General features: G+C 39.4%; 1 protein-coding gene across 5 annotated transcripts in view; it reads right to left on the bottom strand.

Annotated features, from left to right (window-relative positions):
- The window catches only part of ATP11A (ATPase phospholipid transporting 11A), a 221,478-nt gene that overhangs the window by 24,308 nt on the left and 170,116 nt on the right, over positions 1-27,054 (bottom strand). For all 5 annotated transcript variants that reach the window (XM_023737411.1, XM_023737412.1, XM_023737414.1 and 2 more), the window contains 4 exons: positions 21,597-21,700; positions 8,770-8,951; positions 5,470-5,721; positions 3,890-4,064 (listed from right to left, as the gene is read on the bottom strand). In XM_023737411.1, coding sequence (XP_023593179.1) covers positions 3,890-4,064; positions 5,470-5,721; positions 8,770-8,951; positions 21,597-21,700 — 713 coding nt within the window. The remainder of the gene's footprint in view (positions 1-3,889; positions 4,065-5,469; positions 5,722-8,769; positions 8,952-21,596; positions 21,701-27,054) is intronic.

The following is a 27,054-nucleotide window of genomic DNA, read 5'->3' as shown; positions in this document are numbered from 1 at the left end:
CATCCTGCCAGCAGCCACCTGTTGCTGAGTCTAAGTCCTGGGTGGGACTTAATCAAATAGAGTCAAGAGGTGGGAGCTTCCTTCTTTTGCCTAGTCCCCACTGATGGAACAGAAGCTCTACTTTGGGGGTGGTGCGCTGAGAATACTGGGGCTCCGATCACTCTTGCCCCAGCTCATTATGTGGTGGTTCCATGCCAGGAAAAGCAAGCTGAGAGGAGCTCAGGCTGCTGCCACTATACCTCTGTATCCCAGAAGCTTGCCACTGTCTCAGCTCTAGAGCCCTGGCTCAGAGATTTTGCCTGGGGAGAGGAGCAGGCAGTAAAAACAGATAGCTCTTAATCTCTTCCCAAAGGAACTGACTTCATTTGCAACAGAATATGGTTAAGTTTAAGCCTAATGACACTCTCAAGATTATATTTGTGATATATTTGCCAGTAACAGTGGAGGCTGGGGTGAAAAGCAATTGGGAGATTTATGGATTTAATGAAGATACGGTTTAGCCTGTATGCTGGTTAGTTTGTAGGAAAATTAAAAAACAAAAACAAAAAACCAAACCTGTTGCTGTTGAGTCGACTACAACTCATAGCGACCCTATAGGACAGAGTAGAACTGCCCCACAGGGTTTCCAAGGAGCAGCTGGTGGATTCAAACTGCCGACCTTTTGGTTAGCAGCCAAGCTCTTAACCACTGCGCCACCAGGGCTCCAGTTTGTAGGAAAGACCTGGGGAATAAGGCAACTGGGAGGAGCCTTCCTGCGGTTAGAACAAATATCAAACACTAACCTCAGCAACTATTCCTTTACAGAATCCGCAATCTGACTGGATAATGCTGTAGAGCAATTTAGGTCTCAGGGCATTGTTGAAAACAACAGAGCAATCAGCTGGCAATTAGCAGAGTTTCACAGCTTGTTGTGGTCGGGGAAAGACAGGAAGAGACCCTTAACAACACCTTGTCATCTCAGGGTAAATGTGGGCTTGCCCCAAACTATGTCTCCCTGATGAGCAACACCGGAGGCTTAACATTATGTGGGGGAAGTAGACTTCACTAAGATAATCCAGCCAGGCACTAAACAGATAGACAAAAAGTAACAGTAAGAAGCCCTTGCAGGGTGGGTAGCAGAACCCAAAGATGCTACAATATATTACCTAAAATGTCCAGTTTACAACAAAAAATTACAAGGTGTGCAAAGAAAAGGTACACAGGAAAGTAAGACCTACACATGGTGGGGGGTGGGGAGATGAGTGCAGAGCAGTAACAGAAACTGCCTTTGACAGTGACCAGATATCGGATTTAACAGAAAAAGACATCCAAGTAGCTATTATAAATACCATCACAGAATTAAAGGAAAGCATAATTAAAGAAGTAAAGGAAGATATAATGACAATGTCATATCAGAGAATATTATTACTGTTGTTGGGTGCCGTCAAGTCAATTCCAATTCATAGTGACCCCATGTGACAGAATAGAACTGTCCCATAGGGTTTTCTAGGCTGTAATCTTTATAGGAGCAGTCCACCAGGTCTTTCTCCCATGGAGCTACTGGGTGGGTTCAAACTGCCAACTTTTTGTTAGCAGCTGAGTGCTAAACTGTTGCACCACAGGGCTCCTTGAGAATATCATTAAAGAGATGAGCATTATGAGACAGACATTATGAAAAAGAATCAAAGGGGAATTCTGGAATCAAAAAGTAGACTAACTAAAATAAAAAATTCACGAGAGGGGCTCAACAGCAGATTTGAACTGGCAGAAGAAAGAGGTGGTGAAGAGATTGATAGATATTATGCATGCTGAAGAACAGAAAGAAAAAACAGAGACAAATGAACAGAACCTCAGAGCAACATGGAGCAGCATTAAGTACACCAGCATACACATAATAGGAGTATAAGAAGGAGAAAGAAAAAGAAAAACATTTGAAGAAATAATGGCTAAAAACTCCCCAAATTTATTGAAAAACAGGAACACACATATTCAGGAAACTCAACAAACTTCAAGTAGCATAAACACAAAGAGACCCACAGACAGGCAATCATAGTAAAAATGCTGAAAGTCAAAGACAAGGAGGAAATCTTGAAAGCAGCAAGGAAAAAACGATTCTTCACTTACAAAGGAACCTGAAAAAGATGAACAGCTGTCTTCTCAGCAGAAACAATGGAGGCCAGAAGGTAGAGGGATAACATATTCAAAGAAAAAACTGACAACCGAGAATCCTATATCCAACAATGTGATCTTTCAAAAATGAAGACAAAAATACTTTCCCAGACAAACAAAAAACTGAGAGAATTTGTTGCTAGCAGACCCTCCTCACAATAAATAACAACACCAAGGAAGTAGGTGGGAGCAAAGTTGTACTGGGCTAAGAAAATGACTACAGATGTTAAAGTAGTAATTATAACAATGATTGTTGGATTTGTAACAACAATAAATGTAATATGTAAAACAATTTAATACCACAAAAGGGGGGAAAGGAATACAGCTATTAGAAGTAACACTTCTATATATCACCAAATTAAGCTAGTATAAATCTGAAGCTGATTTTGATAAGATGCCATTTCTATATATCACCAAATTAAGCTAGTATAACTCTGAAGCTGATTCTGATAAGATGCATATGATAAGCCCTACAGAAACCACAAGGAGCCCTGGTGGTGCAATGGTTCAGTGTTCAGCTACTAACTGAAAGGCTGGTGGTTCAAACCCACTCAGTGGCTCCATGGAAGAAAGACCTAGCAATCTGCTCCCATAAAGATTACGGCATAGGAAACCCTACGGGACAGTTTTACTCTGTCCCCTGGGATTGTGATGAGTTGAAAATCAGCTCTATGGGACATAACAACAACAAAGAAACCACTAAAATATAACTCAAAAAATATAGTACAAATTTTAAAGAAATTAAAAAGCTGCATAAGAAAATATTCGTTTAATGCAAAATAAAGCAGTAAAAGAGGAATAGAGGAACAAGAGAGACACGAGACATATGGAAACCAAGAGTAAAATAATAGGTATTCTTTGTGACATCGTCGTCTGCCTAGTTAGTTTAGCACATGTGCATACAAAGGAAAAAATTACCTCCTAAAAAAAGTACCTATTTGCAAGGCACAATGTTTATAGAGTTTGTGAAAGATGTATTTTAGCCCAAACCACTGGGTTAGTCTAAGAAGGAATGGATTTCTTTCTCGAACAATTAAATTGATCTGTGTATCCAAAATGCTGCTTAACTAAGTTGAAACTGTTCTAAGTTTACTGACATCAGAAACATACCCATAGTTACACATGTATTCTATAATGCTTTTAAAGGTATTTAAAAACAAAACAAAAAACAATTCAGATTTCTTGCAAGAACATAGCAGAATGGGTAGGATGTTAAGTTTGGAGTCAGAGTAGAGGTCAAATTTTGACACTGCTGTTTTCTAACTGCATCATTTTAGGGAAATTATTCTAATTTTCTAGGTCTTAGACACTTCATTTGTAAAATTAGGATAACTTCACTCATCTAACAGGGTCAGATCTGTAACTGGCACACAAGAGGTGCTCATTAAATGTTAGTTCCCTTCCAATCCACCTTTAGCATAGATTCTTAATAAATGGTTGTATTTTTGTGGACATAGTTTTATTATACATGAGAAGGACAGGGAATCTCTCCTGGCCTTTGCATCTAAGGAAATCACAAATTTGATTCAGTCAGCATTTACTAATCCCTGTGGTTAATCACAACAAGCAAAATGAGACTCTTTTCTTATTTCTATCATTTAAGGTTTTTGCCTGTACTTCAAAAACGTGGGAACCTTGCTACATTTTGCAAACATGAGTGGTTGTGAGAACTAACTAAAGATTTTCAATATTTAAATACACCTCAATCATTAACTGATTAAAACAGAAATAAAGCATCAACCTGTGCCTTCTGCAAAGGTGCCATCCGACAGCAGAGCACGGCACTGCAGTTTCGGCAGATTTCAAGAAAGAGTTCTCTGTAGTTGCCAGAACTCCCATCTTCTCGGGGTTTCATTATTAAAGACAATGCAGCTCCATCAATAATTAAACCGTAGTCTTGCAAATCTGTTGAAAGTCTGTAAGATTATATAAATCAGAGAGATTATTCAATAGCTAAATCTATTGAGTGCAGAAGATTACATGATTATTTTTGGATATCTACAGATAATATAAATCCATGATTAATGGATAATTAAGGGAGTAATACTTCTTGTTTTATCAATACAAATCTTTATAGTACTGAATTTAACACCTTTGACTACATTTTTTCTTGTGTTTTAATAAAACATCCTATTTCACTTAGGTAAAGCAAAAACACACTTCTATTTGTGGATTTGTGTGGAACTTCCAGCACTTCTGAAACAATATAAGGAGAACATTTATCTTGCATTCTAAAGAGGTTGGTCTATAATCTTGAACTTCCTGGCCACATATGCTAATCTCCGTCTTCACCTTCACCAGTTACTACCCCTTGATACTCTGCTTGGATTGCCTCAGTCGGTGAGAACATGGTCACAGTATTTCTCTTGGCTGGGTTTCAAAATCACAAGGAACATTTCTAATCCCCAAAAGGCATTCTGCAGATCAGGTGAAGAAAAATATCTTTGTACTATTTATGAATAATTTAAAATGTACATATGATTAGAGAGCTGTTATTGCTTTGCCTACACTGATGAAAATTTAAAACAGTTCAAATAAAATATAATCTTAGATAATGCATCTAGCATCAGCAAGGATGGCACCAATAACACGTATCAGATTATAAGGCTGAATATCTTGAGGAAAACAAACAACTCTGGGGCGTATACTGTTTTAACAGACAACCAACCATGCATTATTAATATTTCCCTACCTCATCTGGCAGACACTCTGAGGAGTCTACAATGGAACTCCCTAATTGTCTTAGAAGCAGATAAGAGCTCTCACGTTCCAAATATACATACATAACACACACACACACACACACACACACACACACGTATATCTTCCCAGTTTCAAACAGCTAAAAAAAGGATGCAAAAGACATTTTCCACTTTGCTGAAGAGAACCAGCTCATCTTGTCCCCAGTGTTTATTCCAGCCACAATGATGAAGCTAGTAAATTTAGAGGACTGAATGTGATCCAAACAAATAAAGGTAGGGGGTATACAGATATGGGGAAAGTAAACCACGTATAAGAAGAGCGTCATGTTACACACGAGGAGAGAGTCTGACTAGTGTGGGGGGCTGTAAAGGAGAACAAATAGACTTGTACTAAAAATGCTAAAAAAAGCAAACCTGTTACCCTGGACTCAGGAAAGTCTCTAATTAAATGAGGTGACTGGACGGGAAGCTTTAATACACATGAATGGGGAAGTGTAAATGGTTTCGGACATGCTATTTTAAAACAGAGCTTAATCTCACGGCTGGCTCCTCTTCTGGCAAGTGGGTGTCAGCTGCCCTGAGGACCTCTGTTGGGGCGGGTGAGGGAGGTGTTATCTACCCTGAGAAGTTGTCTCTCGTTAGGCTGCCACTGTAGCGTAGAACGGTTTTGCTCAGCTCAAACAGGACATCGTGTAAACTCTGCTCTTCAATTTTCTTGGTGGTTAGCTCAAGTAGCTGTGTGTTTCTCCTAAAAAGTTTGCAGGCATAGCAGGTGGCTGCCGCGGTTTCCATTTTGTCCCCTGTCAGAACCCACACTTTGATTCCAGCTTTTTGCAGAGCTTCAATGGTATCAGCCGCTTTTTCCTGGAGCCTAAGGGAAGTTCAAGAGAAAACACGACAAGCAATACTGTCAAAGGCTCCTCCAATTTAAAAAGCACCATGCTGCTGGCTCATAATTTTACTATAAGGTACCTGAGCATTTTTTTTAAGTTATGTATTAACTTCTTACAATAAAACATTTCATAATATCAAATAGTTAAATATGACTAAAATATTTAAGAAGTAAAGTAGTCTGCCTTGTATAATCTACATTTGCTAGGTGTCACAGTTTTCCGTCTAGCTGGGACTCACTTCAGGCAATTGTAAGGGCTGTCACAAACTACAACAAAAACATCCTTAACCAGCTGGAAAATGAGATGATAAGTAATACTCGTTATCTTTTGGTAAAAACTGTTCTAATTTTGCCTCTTATCAAATTGGAGCACAGGTACTTCTAAATAATATAAAAAATTAATGATTCTAATGATTCCACTACTAAAACCAAAACCAGTTGCCGCTGAGTTGACTCCAACTCATGGCAAAACCGCAAATTCCATCTTCACAACAACCTCTTTACCCCCATTTTGCATCCAGAAAAACCAAAGCCTAGAGAGGTTAACAAACTTGCCCAAGGAAGAACGGCTGTCTTGACGTCGGTCAAAACTGTGCGGTTATTCTTGGAAGATTTGGTGTCAAAACCACGTTTACCTCATTTTGGTGATCTGTCATTTTTTCTAGATTTTAGAATCTGAACTTTTGATGGGTGTGTGAAATGATGTAATATGTTCCTTACAGGTAGTGAATGGGAGGAACGGATTTAAATTCTAACTGGAATGATTTGGGTTAGATTCTGAAATAAATTTCTGGTCACAAGACCACACAATCATAGTATTCTAGAGATATAAGAAACCATATCTAATTTTCTAACAACATCCTTCTTCTTTTCTGCCAATCTATTTTCATCATTTCCTGTAAGGACCAGTTGCAATTTTTCCCCAGGCAAACACTATCCTACTTTCAACACTCCCTTATCTTAAACACTTATCTTGTCTCTGACAAATGGGGGCCACTGCAAGGGTTAAATGAGTTCTAAGCCTAAGTCAGGGGCTGGTACACAGTAACCACTTGGTGATTAAGCTACTGCACCACTATAGCTTCACTATAGAAAAACGGTCCTAGGCATGAAACACGCCTCTTTTGTCTGTATCTTGTTTTCTTAATCTGGACTGAATGCAGAAGATGTGGCTTAAAAAACAAAAAACAAAACCAACCAGACACTTCCTACTTCGCCTAATACTCTACTCAGATTGAAAACTCAGTAAATGCTTTTTAAATCCACATGCTGGAATAATGTAAGTTTAAAGATACGGAAGTTTTGGACTATCTTATGGATTCAATTGTGTCCTTCGAAAATATATGTTGTAAATCCTAACCCCTATAAAAAACACAACGGAACAGGTTGCTGTTGAGTAAGTTCCGACTCACAGTGACCCTATAGCTCTGGCTGCAATCCCATTTGGGAAAGGGTTTTCTTTTCTATGTTGAGAGGTCATATCAGTTTCGGGTGTGTTTTAAGCCGATCATCTCTGAGATATAAAAAGAGCAGATCAGGTGCAGAGAAGCAAGCAGACGGGGGTGGACAGATGCCGAGCCACATGAAGATCACCACGGAGGCAAAGAACAGAAGCTGAAGAGACAAGGACCTTCCCCCAGAGCCAACAGAGAGAGAGAGTCTCCCCTAGAGCCCGTGCCCTGAATTCGGACTTCTGCCTCCTAAACTGAGAAAATAAACTTGTGTTTGTTAAAGCCACCCACTTGTGGAAATTTATTATGGCAGACCTAAATGACTAAGACAGACTACAATGAATCTTAAAAACTTTCAAACTTTACGGTTATAAACACTTCCAGGAAATAAACTCTCAGTATATTTCCTGAAATTTTTGTTTTGTTCTTTTAAATTGGGGTATTTTTTCCCCTTCTCTATTCCATCATAATAAATTGTAATCCATTCCTCCACTGTCCTACAAAATAACACAGTGGAACAAACGACCATTCCTTGGTAGAAAATACTCAGTTCTGTTGAGTCGATTCTGACTCATGGTGACCCCATGTGCATCAGATTAAATCTGTGCTCCACAGGGTTTTCAATGGCTGATTTTAGAAGTAGATTGATTACCAGGTCTTTCTTCCAAGGCACATCTGGGTGGACTCAAACCTCCAACCTTTTGGTTAAGCAGCTGAGTCATTAACTGTTTCCACTACATAGGGACTCCTTTCTTAGTGGATTAAACTTTAAATAACTTTCAGTCCTTGTCACAGAATTGTGATAGATTAGAAGCTTTTCCTTTGGAGGTATTTGAAAATCTGTAATTGGTAATTTACCAGTAATTATTATTGTTACTTTTTATAATATTCCACTGATTTTAAATTTCTCAAATAAGTAATGACAAATACATGGCGTATGTAAAGGTCAGAGGTTTGAACCCACCAGCCGCTCTGTGGAAGAAAGATGTGGCAGTTTGCCTCCATAGAAATTACAGCCTTGGAAACCCTGTGGGGCAGTTCTACTCTGTCCTATAGAGTTGCTATGAGTTGGAATTGATAGGATGGTAGTGGGTTTGTTTGTTTTCGTATATTTGGAAAGAACTAGTAACAAATTTAGAAAAACGATGAGTTACTGATTCCGTTCTAAAAGATAATTAAAAAAAAATAACATATCTTGACTATTCATAACATTATGTGAAAATACTATTTCTGGTTCTTCTGTAAACTACGAATTTCAGACATCTTATTCATTAAATATAAATTTTTGTTAAGAATATAGATAAATATCTACCTTGCTCTAAAAATATCTAGGTTAATTTCAAAATTAAGCATTATGATTTGCTTCGGTGAAAGTCGTATCTGTAGTTCATAAGCTCCTCTGTGATATTACTCTAGAGCATGCAATAAAACAAACTTCTCTTTCTAATGAATAAACGTATCAAACGTTGCATGCAGTTGACAACACTCCCTTCTGAAGCTCCCTCTGTGTATCACACAGATCATTGTATTTCATCATTCTTTGTTTTTGAAGACAAGGTATAAGCTGTTACTTTACCGATCCTCAACAGCTGTAGCACCAAGCAGAATAAGATCTTTCTCTATTTGCTCATATGCTTCTGCTAATTTTTTTTCTCGATCTTGAAGTGCCACTTTAGCAGCCTGCAACAGTTTACAAATGCCTTCGTATTCTTCTGGAATGAGTCTCTTATAGGCAACACACAAAGTTCGAAGTCCCTCCTATGGAATAAATTGTAACATTTAACATGAAATGCAAGTGTCACCTGCTCCAATATTATTTTTCAATTGCTTTCTCAATATCCCATCTCACTAATTAGAATGACTAATGAAAGAATTATAAACCAATCATCCCTCATATGAGTTAGTCATTTACAACTGAATTATTTATATCTATGTTAAATATGGATGATCATTATGACTTATAAAAGTTTCCAACTACTAAGTATGGGAATAAATAATACAAACTGGGGCCATCATACCAAAAGACAGACTTTGTTCCTTTATTTTGGTAAATAAACAGTTCAATTAAAACATTTTTAAGAACGATATTTGTAATTTTATAGCAGATACCAAATGATCTGGAGCTCTACTGGCACAGTGGTTAAGCATCTGACTGCTAACCTAAACGTTGGCAGTTTGACTCCACCAGCCCCTCCTTGGAAACCCTGTGGGGCAGTTCTACTCTGCCCCATACGTACGCTATGAGTCGGAATCGACTCGACGGCACGTAACAACATAACAATGATCAAGTGATTTTTCTAAAGTTACATGTTTTATGTGGGAAAATGGTAATATATTTCGATCTTATTTAGTTCTCAGTGAAGGAAAACTGCTAGGTTATTTATCAAAATTACTGGGTACACAGAAGACGGAAATAAGAATCTAAGAATAACAGAGTTCTCTACTAGGATACATAATTCTGGATATCACCACATAACAGAGAACACATCACAACAGCCAACAACGTGTAAATAAATGACTCACAGAGACTGACAAGACCAAACAACGGGGCATTAAAATCTCTTCATCCTGTCAACACCATCAAGATGAAACAAACCACCTCTACCCTGACTTTCTGCTACTCAATATTAACGCCAACACCAATGTTTTTCAACTGAGGATGCAAGGTATTATTTTCCTTTCTGTTTTGCCTTGTTCTTCACCCCTAACTGTGCTGATAATATGAAGAGAATCATAATCATCCTGAGTAATCACCGGTAATTCTGGGAGAATACTGGTTTTTAAGATTTTCCATTGTACGAGTTTAAATGTCCTACAACTCTCAGAGAACACGTCTCGTTTTCTCAGATCTCCAAATTTATCTGAAGGGCACAATCACCATTAGTTTAACGGCCCTCATTGTCCCAGGAGCTCTTGAAGGCCAGAAGGGAGAAGCACAGTCTGTGAAGGTCTGGGAATGAGGGAAACAGTCTCTATGTGGTTGAAATTCTATTCTCCAGGACATTCTGAAATTTCTTTTATTATTGATCCCGCACATTCTTTCCTGGTCAAAGGGGAGCAAGTCAGAGATCAACAGATTTATCTTAAAGGAAGGCAAACTTCCCCCAATACTTAAATATTAAAGTGTTAAAAGATGCCTATCACTCCTCCCGTTTCCTCTTCTAACTTGGTATGCTGCGTTGTGATTTTCTATTTGCTCGTCTGTCTATTTTGTTAGGCTGTAAGTTCCCTGGTAGCTGGTATGCTGTCTTACTTCATCACTATAATCCCTGGTACATAATTAAAAACTCAATAATGTTTCCTGAATGATAAGAGGATAAAATGAGATCAGAAGCATACACAGATGACCAGTTATGGACTGGAGGCATAAACACATATTGAGAACAAGTTCTCTAGATTTTCCTAAGAGGTTATAAAAAACACATGATATATGACTTCATTTTCAAGCCATAAAAATTACACAAGAAAATGGTTTTATAAAGATAATAATTCAGAGCTGTCCCTGAACTTAGGGTTGGTGTGAATGGTAAGCAAAAGCTTTTAGAAATAAATAGATGCTTGTTTTTAAGGTAGATGGGGGATATGTCATTGTGGAAAGATGGAGAAGAGCTCTTTTCCCTACTCCTGTGGCTAATTACTATTAAAAACCTGCATGTTATACCCAAAACAAACATAAGAAGGCTCCGAAGGTGGAGAGAAAGAGGACTGGCTAGAAATCTTGGAATGTGAGGAACCACGTGACAGCGAATTCTCTGGGTTTTTCTTCTTGTCTTGTGTGTCCCAGACCACATGCTGGAGAAGCCAGTGGCTGAGAAACACCAAGGGCACAGGTAAGAAAAGTTCCAACAAAAAAACTTTTAGGCAATAATTGCTGTACTTCAGCCAAACACCAAGACACTGTGACACCACCCCCACCCTCACCAGCAAAGGGCGTGGGGAACCTAGACTTGCCAGGTGGTAGTGAAGAAACCGACCAACATCTCTAGACACACACACACACACACACACACACAGAGACACACACAGACACAGACACACAGACACACACACACAGAGCAGAGTCAGAGAAGGCTGAATAGGCAGACAGGACAATCCCATCTGGTGGTAACAAGCCTATATACTTCCACTCCCCCTGGGTAATGACAAGCGTGCCCCTCACTCGGGGTAGTGTCGAAGGAGGCCTAGTGAGGGCATTCATCAGTGCTGGCAGTGACAGGACCACCTCCTCCCGGTGGCAGCACAGTTCAACTAGGGAAGAGTAAAAAAGGCACTCCTGCCCCTCTCAGCCAGGGAGTTATTAGCAGAGGCCTAGTGGGGAGCTGGAACTCCTTCCCCTGCCCAGCAGTTATCAAGAGTCCCTTCCCCCAAACTGCCAACCCCACAGATGTTGATGGAAGCTGAGTGGGCAACCAGAACTTTCATTTCCAACGGGCAGTAATAAGGTAGTATGCCCCTTCTGCTGACAAAGCCATGTCAGAGGAAGTTAGACAAAGAAGAAGATTTAAACAAGGTCCAGAGTCTCATAACAGAATATTCAAAATAACAAAGTTTCAACTGAAAATCACTTCTCACACCAAGAATCAGAAAAATTTCAACTTGAACAAGAAAAGACAATCGACAGACGCCAACACTGAGATGACAGAGACACTAGAATTACTCGCATTTCGTAACAAGGATTTTTAAAGTGGCCATCACAAAAATGCTTTGATGATCAAGTAAGAACACAACTGAAACAAATGAAAAAAACAAAGTCTCAGCAAATAAAAGATATAAAGAAGAACCAAAAGGAAATTTTAGAACTAAAATATACAATAACTGGAATAAAAATCCAAATGGATGGGCTCAATTTTTAACAGAATGGAGGGAACAGACAAAAGAATCAGTAAAGTGAAAACAGACAATGGAAATTATCCAATTTGAACAGTGGAGAGAAGATGGACTGGGGAAAAAAAAAACAAAACAGAGATCAGGGACCTGTGGGATTGGACTATAACAGAAGATCTAATATTCATGTCATCAGAAAATGGAATAAAAAGAGAAAAAAGTGGTATTAAAAAAGTATTAAAAGAAATAATGTCTGAAAATGCCCCAAATCTGGGAAAAGACATAGACTCAAGCAGCCGAGAGAGAACCCCAAACAAGATAAATCCAAAGGAATCCACACTAAGACATTTTATAGTCAAACTTCTGAAAACTAAAGATAAAAACTGTTGAAAGGAGTAAGAGAAATGGCATTTTATCTATATTAGAAAAACAATTAGAAAGACAGCTGATTTCTCATCGGAAACCATGGAGACTAGAAGGATATATTTTTCAAATGCTGAAGAAAATAGCTGTTAGTCCAGAATTCTACATCCAGTGTAAATATCCTTCAGAAATGAAAGGGAAATCAGGACATTTTCAGATAAAGGAAAACTAAAAAAATCTGTTGCCAGCAGACCTACCCTAAAGGAATGGCTAAAGGAAGGTCTCTAAACAGAACGGAAATGATAAAAGAAGAAATCTTAGAACTTCAGGAAGAAAGAAAACACAACAGAAAGAGTAAAATTATGTGTAAATACAATAGATTTTCCTCCTCAAATTTTCTAAATGATTTTTGATGGTTGAAGCAAAAATTGTAACACTATCTGATGTGGTTCTAAACGCATGCAGAGTAAACCTTTAAGACAATAATGTTATAAAAAAGGAAGGGGTAAAAGGACATAAAGAGAGGTAAGGTTTCTACACTTCACTGGAACTGGTAAATGTCAATACCACTAGACTTTGAAACTTATGTTTATATAACATTAAGAACAAACAAGCTATACAAAGGGATACACACAAAAACACAATATAAAAATAAAAATGGAATTGTAAAGAATGTTCAAGTGGCCCACAGAAAGGCAGGAAAAAGAAAAAAGAGAACAAAGGAAAAAAATACCAGAATTAAGCCCTAATGTATCAACAATTACATTAAATATAAATGGTCTAAATACACCAATTAAAAGACATTGGCAGAACAGATAAAAAAGTACTATCTAGCTATATGCTGCCTACAAGAAACTTCCTTAAAATATAATGATATAGGCGATTAGAAAGCAAAAGATAAAAAAGATATACCATGCAGACATTAATAAAAAGAAAACAGGAATGGCTATATTAAGATTACAAAAAGCAGACTTTAAAGGTAATAAAACTACCAGCAAGAAGGACCTTATATAATGACAAAAAGTTCAATCCATCAAGGAGACATAGCAATCCTAAATGTGTATGCACCAATAACAGAGCTGCAAAATACATAGAGCAAAAACTGATACAGATGAAAGGAGAAATAGACAAATCCACAATTACCTTTGGAGACTTCAACATTCCTCTCTCCATAACTGGTAGAACAACAGACATAGAACCAGCAAGGCTACAGAGGAACTCAAGAGCACTAACAACCAATAGAACTGAATTGATGTTTATAAAACATTCCATCTAACAAGAGCAGAATACATATCCTTTTCAAGTGCTATGGAACAATCACCAAGAGAGATGATATCCCAGGTCATTATCATTAAACTAACCTAAACAGATTTAAAAGAACTTAAATCATACAGAGTGTCTTCCTTGACCACAATGGGATGAAGCTAGAAATCAAGAACAGAAAGATAAGAGGAAAATCTCCAAACACTTGGAAACTAAACAGCACACTTCTAAATTATGCATGGATAAAAGGGATGGTCTCAAAGGAAAAACAAATACATTGAACTAATTTAAAATAAAAATATATCAAAATTTATGTTTCACTGATAAAGCAATGCTGAGAGGGAAATTTATAGCACTACATGCTCATGTTAGAAAGGAGAAAAAGCTTCAAATCAGTAATGTAAGCTCCCACATTAAGAAACTAAAGATGACCAAAATAAACACAACGCAAGCAGAAAGAAGAAAATAATAGGAGCAGAAACCAATGAAATTGAAAACTGAAAAAGAATAAAGAAAAATCAATGAAACAAAAAAGCCAGTTCTTTAAAAAAAAATAAAAAATTGACAAATCTTTAGCAAGATGAAAAAAGAGAAAAAGAGAGAAGACACATATTGCCAATATTAAGAATGAAACAGAGAATATTACTACAGCTCTTGCAGACATTAAAAAGGTAATAAAGGAATACAACTACTCACAAATTTAACAACTTAGATGAAACAGACCGATTTCTTAAAAAGCACAAACTATCAAAACTTATCGAATATGAAATAGGTAATTTGAATAGCACTACCACTATTAGGAAGCCCTGGTGGTGCAATGATTAAGAGCTCAGGCTGCTAACAAAAGGTTGCCAGTTTGACTCCACCAGCTGCTTCTTGGAAACCCTATGGGGCAGTTCTACTGTGTCCTATAAGGATGCTATGAGTCGGAATTGACTTGACAGCAACGAGTTTGGTTTTTTATCACTATTAGGGATACTGGATTTGTAATTTAAAAACTTCACCAAAAAAAACTCCATACCCAGATGGTTTCACTAGAGAATTTTATAAAATATTTAAAAAAAAATTAACACCAATTCTATACAACCCCTTACAGAAAACAGAAGATGAGAGAACACTTCTCTATTAACCTTATGAAGTTAGTATTGCCCTGATGCACAATTCAAGGATAATCTGAAAAAGAAAACCACAGACCAATATTCCTTCTGTCCTGGTTTCTTCTTCTTCATCAGGGAAACTCCTTGCCTGTTACAGGTGTAATAAGTACCTCTTTGTTCAGCTTATGCATGCATATCATATGGCACCTGGCTAACCCCACTACTGTATCTGTTCTCAGCAGGGAGGGAACAGGATCTCTCAACTGCAGCACAAGAGGGGTGTCAACTGTGTTGGGAGTGACCCACTGGCCATAGGGGACTGGTGCCCACTGTTGGAGCTGACCTTGCTCTGTCTCTTCTCTATGTGAGTAAATTATTGTTCCACGATGCCTGCATGTAAGTTGTGTCTTTTCTGGAGATCTTGGACCTTGGATTGACACAAATCAGCAGAGGAAAAATAGGCTTTTCAACAAATGGTGTTGGAGAAATTGGATATTCGTCCACAAAAAAATTAACCTTGCCCTAAACCTTGTAACTTTTTTAATACAAAAATTAACTCAAAATGGATCATAAATTTAAATATAAATGTAAAACCTTACCTTTAGATAAAATACAGGAGAACATACTTGGTACATAGGACTTGGTGAGGGGTTGTTAGACGGACACCACAAGCAAGATGCATACAAAACAAATTGATAAAATGAACTTCATCAAAATTAAACACTTTTGCTTTGAGAAATACCCTGTGTAAGAGGATGGAAACACAAGCTACAACTGGGAGAAAATATGTGCAAACCGTTAGTACTTATCTGACAAAGAACTAATATCTAGAATATATAAAGAACTCTCAAAACTCTACAGTAAAAAAAAACAGTCCAATTAGAAATTTGGCAGAAGACATGAAGCGACATTTCACTGAAAAGACGGTCTACATGTCTAGCCATTAGAGAAGTACAAGCTAAGACAACAATGAGGTATCATTATACACCTGTTCAAACAGACAACTTAAAAAGCAACAACAATACCCAACACTGGCTGCATGTGGAGACGTCAGATCTCTCATACATTACTGATGTGAACGTAAAATGGTACAGACACTCTCGATAATAGTTTGGTAGTTTCTCACAAAACTAAACATAAACTTATTATGACTCAGCCGTTGAACTCCTGGGCATTTATCCCAAAGAAATGAAAACTTATATCCACACAAAAGGCGTACACAAATATTCACAGATGCTTTATCTGTAACAGCCCCAAACTGCAAATAACCACAATACCATTCAATGGGAGCATTTATGTCATGGGACACCACTCAGCAATAAAAAGGAATGGACGAGTGATACACGTAACAACTTGGACTGATCTCGCTGGCATTACGCGTGCAGAATGAAAAAAGCCCATCTAAAAAGGTCACGAACCATATGATTCCATTCAGATGATATTCTTGAAATGACAGAATCGTAGAGACGGGGAATAGATCAGTGGTTACCAGGGTGGTAGAGGGCAAAGGAGGTGGGGTGACTATAAAGGTAGTGCGGAGGAGATCTTTGGGATGATAGAATAGTTCTGTACCTTGATTGTGGTGGTGGTTATCTGAAGAGATGGTATAGAGCTATACACACAATTTATTCCAGTGTTAACTTCTGGCGTTGATACTGTACTATAGCTGTGTAAGATGTAAGAAACGGGGAAACTGGGTGAAGGGTTCATGGGACTTCTCTGTACTACCTTAGCTTTCTGTGAATCTATAATTATTTCAAAATAATAAGTTAATAAACAAATACACAAGCTTCATCTTCTGGCCAAGATGGAGTAATAGGAACCAGATACATTCTACTACCTAAAACCAAACAACCATATAGTGTTTATCAAGACACTGGACATCAGGCAACAAAGGACAGTGATTCCTGAGAGTTGGAAAACAAGCAAGGTGAGGCCTACCAGCGCCCCCATTTACTGCCTTGAGCATTTCCAGGCAGGGGAATAGGGATGGGGGAACTTGGGTGGAGTCTAGTGAATTCCCTGAGTTAAGAAGACAGGCCTGAGAGTCTGGGGACAAGGCACCTACAGTTCATAAGACAGAGTACCCGGCAGAAGACACGTGCAGAAAGCCCCAGAGATCTGCAGTCAGTCAGTCCCTCCCATTACTGATCAGCACATGCATGTGAGAAAAACTGCCAGAGGCCTGGGAAAAACAACATCAGGAAGGATTAGTGGGGCAAGTCCTTACAATCCACAGGGCATTCATCAGGCAGAGCACTAGGGAGTTCTTGCCTCACTGGGGAATAACTAGCCATAGTCTGAGCACTGCTCTCTCTACACCTAATAAATCATAAATGCATCACCAGAAAGGGACAACTCTCATCAAGGGACTTAACTGCATCCTAGAACAAAGTACAAGATTTATAGGAATACAAAAGCAGACTGCCACATCTTTCTGCCGCAGAGTGGCAGGTGGGTTCGAACCGCTAATCTTTTAGTAAGCAGCTGAGCATTTTAACCACTGCACCACCAGGGCTCACCCAGCATCCAACAAGGTAAAATTCATGGTCTGGCATCCAATGGAAGATTACCAGGCATGCGAAGAGGCAGAGAATCATTACATGCAATGAGAATAGTCAATCAATTGACGCTCACGCAGAACTGACACAGACGTTAGAATGGGCAGAGGACATTAAACAGTTATTATAATTGTATTATATACATTCAGAAAGTTAAGTAGAGACACAAAAGATATAAAAAAGACCCCAAAAGAACTTCTACAGATGAAAACTCTAATGTCTCAGGTGAAAAATACACTGGATAGTATTAATGGCTGATTAAACACTGCATAAGAAAAGTTTAGTGAACTTGAAAGCATAGCAATAGAAACTATGTAAAATGAAACACACAGGAAAAAAAAGGGGGGGCTTCAGTAACCTGTGAGAAAATTTTGAGCAGCCTAATGTACAGGTAACTGGAGTTCCTGAAAAGGAAGGAGAACAGAAAAAATATTTGAAGAAATAACAGCTGACCTCGAGTACTGTGCTTAAAAAATTATCTATACGAGACCAAATGGACAACAGTTACTCTAAAGCATAGATGAGAAGGTTGGGTCAGTGAGACTAGGTTAATGGAAATGGAACAACTAGAACAGAAATAATGAGAACGTTGACTCAATGTGAAGAATATAATTATGTCACTGGACATTATGTGCAGAAATTGCTAAAATGGGAATCTGTTTTGCTGTGTATACATTCACCAAAAATAAAATAAAATATTAAAAGAAGAAATAATGGGTGAAAATTTTCCAAACTTGATATAAAGTATAAACTCAAAGATCTAAAAAACTCAACTAACCCTGAGCACAAGAAACATAAATAAAAAATACAGCAAGTTCCATCATAATCAAATTGCTCAACCCCAGTGATAACAATAAAATCTTAAAAGCAGCCAGAAAAAAGACAACAGTACGTACAGGGAAACAAAGACTTGACATGAATGTTTACAACAGTCTTTTTTTTTTTTTTTTTAAAACAATAACCCAAAGCAGGAAACAACCCAAATGTTCATCATCAGTTAATGAATGAATGAAATGTGGTTGTTGTGGTTGTTAGGTGCCATGGAGTCGGTTCCGACTCACACAATGAAATATTATTCAGCAATAAAAAAGAACCAACAGCTGGTACACACAAAAACATGAATGCATCTCAACTAGCTCTGTGAAAGAAGCCAGACAAAACAGTATGTATTAGTGATTCCACTGACAGAAAACTCAGCTGATGCTGTTGAGTCGACTCTGACTCACAGTGACCCACGTGCCAGAGTAGAACTGCCCCAGTGTTTTCTTGGCTGGGATCTCTACAGAAGCAGATTGCCAGGTCTTTGTCCCACTGAGCTGCTGGGTGGGTTCAAACCACCAACCTTTCAGTTAGCAGCCAAATGCTTAACGATTGTGCCACCAGGGCTCCTTATATAAAACTCTAGAAGGTACATACTAATCTATAGTGACAGAAAGCAGACCAGTGTTTCCCTATGCATGTGTATGGGGTGGGGGGAGCAATATAGGGAGGAGGAGATTATAAACGTGCAAGAGAAAACTTCTGGGGGTGATGGATATGTTCACTATCCTGATTGTGGTAATGTTTTCATGTGTGTATACATATGTCAAGAAGCGCTGGTGGTACAATGGTTAAGCACTTGGCTGCTAACCAAAGGTTGGCCGTTTGAACCCACAGCCGGACCACAGGAGAAAGGACCTGGCGATTTGTTCCCACAAAGATTACATCCTAGGAAATCCTATGGGGAAGGTCTACTTGGTCCTACAGAGACACTATGAGCTCGAATTGCCCTGATGGCACACCACCACTACAGTAAAGGTTTTTAAAACAAAAAGTACACGGACTTCTGGACCCATGAAGTCTCTTGGAAGCTGTTTCTGACAGAATAAAGGATACAGAATCCTCAGTATAGGCATATGGAATGTTAGAGTTAACAGTCGACTTTCAAGATTCTTGCACTGATAAGTTAAATGAAGCCCTTTATATGCAGTAAAAAGCTACTTAACAATATATTCTTTTGGAAGGAGACAAATAATTCTTTATTAAGAGAATGTCTATGTTAGTGTTGGGTTTTAATAAATGGGAGTGGAAACGTATGTTATTTCTAGACCATCACTGTATCTGTCTGTTCTTCATTACTGGAGTAACAGCTACAAACACAGGCTCTTCTCCTCCTTAAAGGGCAGTGCTATCAATTTCTAGGAACTGAGAGAAGACTTGTGGCACAATTTCAAAGAAAAAAGAGCCTTTCTTTCTATAAAATGCTTGTAAACAGATGCCTGAAGCAACTTTTAATACTAGAAAGTAAGGTTATTGGAAAGGAAAGTTTAAAATTAGTTAATATGGAAAAAGAGAGTATATAATTAAGAGGCTTGTTGTGGATTAGAAAAGTCTATCTGCTGTACCTGTTTTTGCAGAAGCTTCTGTATTTAGGAGGCTAACATAAAACTGTGTGAAGAATACTGAGTGTGAAAGTCTAGAGTTTTCTTTGACACAGCCAGAAGCTGTTTAGACAGAATATAAGGAATTACAGTTTTGGTCCCATTAATTCCCTTTATTTCAGATACGACTCTTCTCTCAAAACATAGGAACGGCAAAAGGAAGAATGAACAGTGAGAGACAGCATCATGTCCTGGTCAGTGTTCCCTCTCACTACCCTGCTTTGGGTGATGAAACTCCTCCGGCCAAGATATATCATCTTTGACTTGTATGTTGTAGGTGTGCCCGGAGTCACCCAGTCATTGGCAGCAAACAAGACTCAGACTGTCCCTTTAGGAACTGGTTTTGAAAGTCAATCAAAGACAGAGCTACCTCCTCGGGGAATATAATCTCACATACTCTTGTCAGTGATGTCTGACTATTAAAATTCATTGTGCATAAATGGACTGACACATTTTTGTACATATATACTGTGGTACTTAGAAGAAGTCCTTAGTCTTCCATGCTAATAGGTTTTTTACCTCTGTGGAGAGCAGGAATTAGTGATGTATTGTTACTATATTTTATGATTCCATATAAAAAAGTTCAAAAATCCTAAAACTATGGCTTCTTTTTATCGAGCTACTGGTTCAATAGCAGCTACCTTATTTGATCAGAAGGCGTTACTGAAATTCAGGAACTTAAAGCAAAACGACACGTACACTGTAGCAACATTTAACAAGGTTTAAAACTGCATTAGATGCTTTAAGCATCGTCTTAGTCAATAGACTAAGGGGTCCTGTCAGTCAATAGAAATTGTTAATTTTATAATATCTAATCAAATATTGAGAATTAAATGAGGACAATCAATCTATATAAATGTTAAAGCTATAAGTAAATACAACTTTGAATATTCATGACTTTTATTCCAAGATTATCTTGACTAAACCTTCTTTGGTTTTTATAGTAATTCTTTAAACTCTTCAATTTTGTGGTACATAACCATCTCAATTAGCATTATTTTGAACCTCTGGGAGGACAGTATGTCAGCTACCTTGTCCTTTTCTTGAAAATATGAAGAAAATGGGTGTGAGGTGAGGAGCTACCCTGGTCTGGGAGTGAGGGAGAAGACCTCTGAGGAAGACATCCTTGATTATGATCGTACGAAGAGAGTGAAAAGGATATGGATGTGTAGAACTCAACCACCTTGGGGATAAAGGAGCCATGAGGGCAAGAGAAGGGATTCTCCTGTTAAGAAGCACACATCACCTGGGCTTTCAGGGGTCTCATTTGGGAGAAAGGGGGTGTAGTCTCTGTGTTAGAAACATTGGTGTGTCCCACCCACAGGAGCCAGCAAAGAGAGACAGCTAGAGCAACAGGGGTAGAAAGCTCAGATTTGCTTATAGACTGAACCATGTTATTAAGATTATATAATAGACTCGACAACACGGTTAAAAATAAGATGTGGGAAGAAAATCAAATAGATGGAATTATCAATGGAAAGCATAAATACTAATTTGTTTTTTAAGTTAATCACTATGAATCAATCAGGATAAAGATCTAATTGCTCCAACACAACAACCACAAATGTGCTTATGACTCTGACCCCCCCAAACCATCAACCAACCAACCTAGCCACTCACTTCAAATAAAAAATATGGACAGTGTGTGCTAATTTGCTAAAGGACATCACTCAGATGTCAGGAGCACCACTGGTGTAAAAACCAATAGGTAAATCTTCCTTTTTTTTGGATAGGACATTCTGATTTCCACATTTATCTCTAAGGGAATATAGTGTAATATTCTTAGCTAGCACTTTTGTAATAGGAAAGTTCCTTCACAACGCAGGAGGACAAGTTCAGCTTCTGTAAAGATCAGCCCCTCAATCCATCACTTACCACTGCATTGCGTTCCACTCTGGATCGTATTTGGTCAACTTTGCCTTCTATCACTCTGGGAAATATTGAAGAATCTGCTCCTTTGCAAAACAGGTAAATTTCTCCTAAACCATGAGAAAAAAAGATATTTAATTAATTTAATCACAATATGGGGAAGACTCTAAAACTATTTTTTTAAATTATGCTATTATTAAAAAACAAAAGCAGAAATACCAGATCCGAGACTACCATGTAGGAGGTTTCACTGGATCAGTTAACAGACGAGGTCAGGAAAAAATTAAATCTACAAACTATCCCAAAGCCCCCATTTTATTCCTACAGCCCTAGAAATGTCATAGGAAAGTTATGAACCAGAAAAAAAAAATTGGCTCCTGAGTGTTCTTCCTCCTGCCTCTCCCTCTCCCGCCTTCTCTTTGTAAGGACATGAAGGAGCAATAAAACAATCTTGTGATAGGAAAGGGGGGCGAGACAATGAAACGAAGGGCATGGCTGATGCAAAAGGTGTGTGAACAATCTGCGGAAGGGCTGGGAGGAGGGCATAAAACTCACTGAGAGAGCAGCACATCCTCCTGCAGAACAAAATATCCAGGTCATCCTTTATGCTAATGAGTTACGGGAAAAATCCTTCCTGTAATTCTTTCCCCACCCTTCAAGTAATGCCCCAACTACTTCAAATGTATTTGTGCTGCAAATGCATGCTTTTCATCTCTCAAGATAAAAAGATTTTCTCTTCCAGATAAACTGAAGGGAAAACACTCTAGTAGGGTCGCTATGAGTCAGAATCCACTCAACGGCAACGGTTTTTTTTTTTTTAATGACAAAATGGAAGCATAAGGAGAGCAAACACACTAGCACTTACCCAAATGCTCCCTGGAACACACAGATGCCTCTTTTAGTGAAAAATCTTTTAGCCGTAAGGCAATACACCACTTTTGCAAGGCTGACTCTGCTTTGAATTGTTGGCTCATAGAAATACCATTGTACTCGCTTACAGCAATCACAATAGCTAAAGAAGAAACACTGCCTCTCTGACTTGTATTATACATTTAATTTGTCTTCCAAACAGAAAGCTCAAATGCTGAACTCCCGGGTCCAGTAACGATCCCTAGTAACCCTAGACCCGAGAGTCCTCAGGAAATACGTCATGGAAAACGAATTCAGATGCACCAGGAGGTATAGGCACTTGTTCCGTCACAGCCAATATCCTGGCCGGGGTGGGGGTTAGGAGGAGGCGTGGGGAGGGCACACGTCTGCAGCTGATGACCAGTTGATCCACACTCTGGAACCTGGACAAGGGCTCATGAACTCAGTTACAGTATTGGGAACCCACCTTAGCTTATTTCCTAGATCCTGGCAATTACTAATTCCTTTGATACACACACAGCAAAAATGTTTAAAATACAGTTAAGATTTAACACTCGCAGAAGCCACGGTTACTGTCAAGCGACGGCCAGGAAGGACGGCTCAGGACCGGGCAGTGTTTCTTTCTGCGGTACACAAGGTCACTACGAGTCGGAACCGGCGCGACGGCACCTAACGACAACAAGGTCTAGGAAGGAAGGCAGCTGATAACGCCTGTTCTGCAAGAACGTGGATCTGAGCCAACGGTTGCAGCAAAGGTTTGGGGGTGGACTGGAAGCACAAACGCGCCATACCAAGTAGGCGTCCACCTGAAGAAAGAAGTAAAGAAGTCCTATCCCTAGAAGCCTCGTACAAAACCTTATAGATTCTGGCCAAGGACCATTAGTTACTCCTCACAGAAAAGCAGACGTTGTGGCTGAAACCAGCTTGATTTCAGAATCAATCCCAGACTAACCGACGTAATTTCTAGCTAATGCTCGTATGTCATCAGATACTGTTATAGACTAGCAATTGTAGGCCAGATGATGTAATGATTTCTATAAAAATCATGTTTTACGGCTCATGACTTATGCTAATGGCTTGTGAATGGCTTAAACTTCTCAGGGTCTCAACCTGTTGCTTCCTCTATGCCCGCTTTAAGACAAGGGGCACATTTGGCCTTAAGACTTGGTCATGGACATCCTTTGACAAAGAAAGAATCCAGATGATAAAGCAAAATATAATCTTTAGTAGTATCTGGCATCGACTTCAGATCCTGCTTCTCCACGTTTGTGAACAAGCCTGAAGTCACTAGATGATAGCAGTACATACATGGGTAATATGAATAAACACACAGACACTCAGTCCCCTTGGCAAATGGGCTGTGTCAATGTGGAACTCCCCGGCTGCCATGTGTGACTGGCCTGCCTTCCACTCTAGGACTTAAAAGAACTCTAATACCATTTGGTTAGAGTCAAAGATATCAAATGGTAGTTAATGCTCATCAGGAGCCCCGGTGGCGCAGTGGTTAAGCATTCCGCTGCTAACCAAAAGGTCGGCAGTTCACATCCACCATCCACTCCTTGGAAACCCTATGGGGCAGTTCTACCCTGTCCTATAGGGTCACTATGAATCGGAATCAACTTGAGGGCAATGGGTCTGGTTTTGGTTGGGGTTAATGCTCATCACAGACGTAGTTTCCTGCAGTGTCTCATACGAGCCAGTTTAATGACTTGGAAAGCCACAGATGACACAAAATGTCTCAGCAATGGCTGTCCTGGATAGGAAAACAGGGCATGAATTGAGATGCTCCTAGAAAGGGTAAAGTTGTTACTTTCCTTTTTTTCTTCCCAAATTAGGTGATTTATCTGTTATTCACGTTTCATCTTATGGAGTCAATAATAGCAAAGGAAGTTACTGAAAGGTTACCCTTCACGTCTCTCTCTTCAAACAGGAAAATCCGATGCAGCAAAATGATTTGAGACTTCCTGTTGTCTTTCCTCAAATTGAACCTCTGTTAATCCCATGAAAAGTACATATCACTGAAATAGAGGCATTTGAAAACAGGTCTTCCTGAAGTTTTAAGAAATTCCAGGGGCAGCAGAAACACCCTTGTTGGTGCTTAAAATTGGCAAGGCCTTTGATGAGGACTGAGCCCAGCTTTGACGCCTGCATCACCCCGTCTGCGGTCAGCCCTCAGAAAGGAACTTACGCTGCTAACTGGCTGCGGTGCCTTACTGTCTCTGGCAGCACCTCCCCATTAGATTGCAAAACCAGTGCAATTAGTGTAGCTCTCTGGGAATGTATGACTACGTGGGGAACTCTCTGTTTAATTAAATATTCAAAATGCTCTTAAAATTAATTGATGCAGTGGCTGGTTTCAGGTGGAACAGCAGTCTCCCCGTGAAAGCTCATAGTTTCTCAGAGATACCTTACGGAATCTCTTGACCACTTCTTGTGGATGGATGGGCTATTCTGATGCCATGAATGCTTTAGACATAAAGTCTTCACAATGTAATCCACCTCCTTTTCAAGCTTTAGTGATGCCCTTTTAAAATGGAGCTTATTTATGAAGTTATAAATAAGTGGAAGTTATTTACGAAGATTCCATGGCATATCCCGTGGTAGGAACAATGTGGTCATGGTAGTTCAGAAGAGTGCATAGATGGAGCAGAGGGCTGTAAAAGTCTTATGGAGGGTCGCTCTGTGGATTACTGATACACCAGAACCGTGCTAATTATTGCAGAGTTATGAACTGGATTTTTTACATGTGATTTAACTCCTACACTTCACATTTTTATAGGGAAAAACTCACGTGATGAGAAGTTTAATCATGTAAATTTCCACAACTTAATAATGCTTTATTCTGAAAAACTGTGAATGGCAGAAGTTCTCAGGATAACGTTTCATCAGAGCACAGGTGGCGTAACCTTCTACCACTTGAGCAAGTGTTAGCGTAGCTGAGCTTGTTTTCAAGTATTACGGGGTGCACATTTCCTGTGTCCTGCTGATCCTACTGGCAAAACCCCTTTTTTTCCAAGCACTATGATATCATTTATATTACAAACTTTTATTTTCTATGACATTTCAGCGCATGCCACGTTGGCTGGAGCTTGCTCCTGCCCATTATGTTTGATGGTTAAGAGGTGATGCTGTAGGACTTCACTGGAACTGCAGATACGAGAGAACCAGTTTAGAGAGAGACGGCACAGCTCCCCGGAGCAGCTATAACATCTTCACCGGGCTGTTTATCAAACACATGAAAAATGACTCACGAAGCTGCTAAAAGGTAAGTCACCAACAATCTCACAACGTCTTCATGGTCTTAGAAGAGAAAATAAGGTTACTAGTCCCAACCAGAAGAAAGTTAGAATATCTCAGCTTAAGAAACTCTACTTTGCTTGCTTTACATTGAAATGAAATTCTGTCAAACATGAATGGCAGGAAACTGGCCAACATAAAACTCTCTCACGTGCCTCAAGTCACTGTCTATGGCTCAGAGTCTACTTAGTTCTAGGGTAGAGGCTGTATCTGGTTGCTTACCAGGAATCTTTCCAAAGAGACAAACACAGCCAGGTATTATCTAGTTTTAAGAAACAGCAAAGAATAAGATGCCTTGCCTCTTGACAGTAGGTCATTTTGAAATTGCATTAAGTAAACTGAATTTAACAGACTGAGTGCTCATGTTGAGCATATTACTGTGAAAAACAGGTTCTGCATTTGGGATGTTTACAGTGTACCAGGGGCAGAAGACGAAGGGGCAGCTCTAAGGCAGAGCATAGTGTGCCACGACAACAACACCAAGTTACTACGGGAGTGAGAAGAGGGAGCGAGCACACGGGGCTGAGGCAGCCAGAAAAACTTTCCAGGGGGCTGTTGAGCTGTACTTGGAAAAATGAAAAGGCATAAATGACAAGAGGCCTTCCAGGTAGAAAAATACATGCCAGGTAAGAGGAATGCGGGGGCAACGTAGGGAACAGCAGGAGTCTCATCTGCATGCATTTAGGGGAGATGTGGGGACAAAAGGCAAGATGGCAGTTTAGGGTCTCAACGAAAAGAACTCTGAATGCTGGGGGAGCAGCTGATCTGATCCAGCCAATAATAAGGAAACACTGAATGCTTCTAGCAGGGAATGTGGTCACACAGGGCGTTAAGCAGACTAATCTGGTAGGAGGAGAGGGACACCGTGGGGACAGAATCTAAGCGGTCTGCCAGCTGAAGAGTGACTAAAGCCTCTGAGCCTAAGCTGCTTGGGGAGAGACAGAAGAACTGAGACGCTAATGAGATATCCCGGCAGCAGCTGATATTAAGTGGTGGCACCTGACTGAGTGGTTAGGCTTAGGAAAAAGTTATGGTTGTCTACCTACAAGTAAGATTTCAAAAGTTAAGGGTGACTGTTATCAAGGAGAGGCTGTGGGGAGAGAACCTAGGTAACTGAACCTATGCTGACATGGCACTGGGGAGAAGGGGAGCTGGCAAAAGGAAGAGAGAAGACGCGTCCCCCGTACAGAGGAGACCTGGATACAACACCCGGCACAGAGGAGACCTGGACGCAACACCCGGGACAGAGGAGACCTGGACGCAACACCCGGGACAGAGGAGACCTGGACGCAACACC

Source organism: Trichechus manatus, unplaced genomic scaffold (genome assembly GCF_000243295.1).
Source record: "Trichechus manatus latirostris isolate Lorelei unplaced genomic scaffold, TriManLat1.0 scaffold00102, whole genome shotgun sequence".
In the NCBI taxonomy this organism is placed as follows: domain Eukaryota; kingdom Metazoa; phylum Chordata; class Mammalia; order Sirenia; family Trichechidae; genus Trichechus; species Trichechus manatus.
Note: the sequence above shows the minus strand (reverse complement) of the source record. Positions and strands in the feature narration are given on the sequence as shown.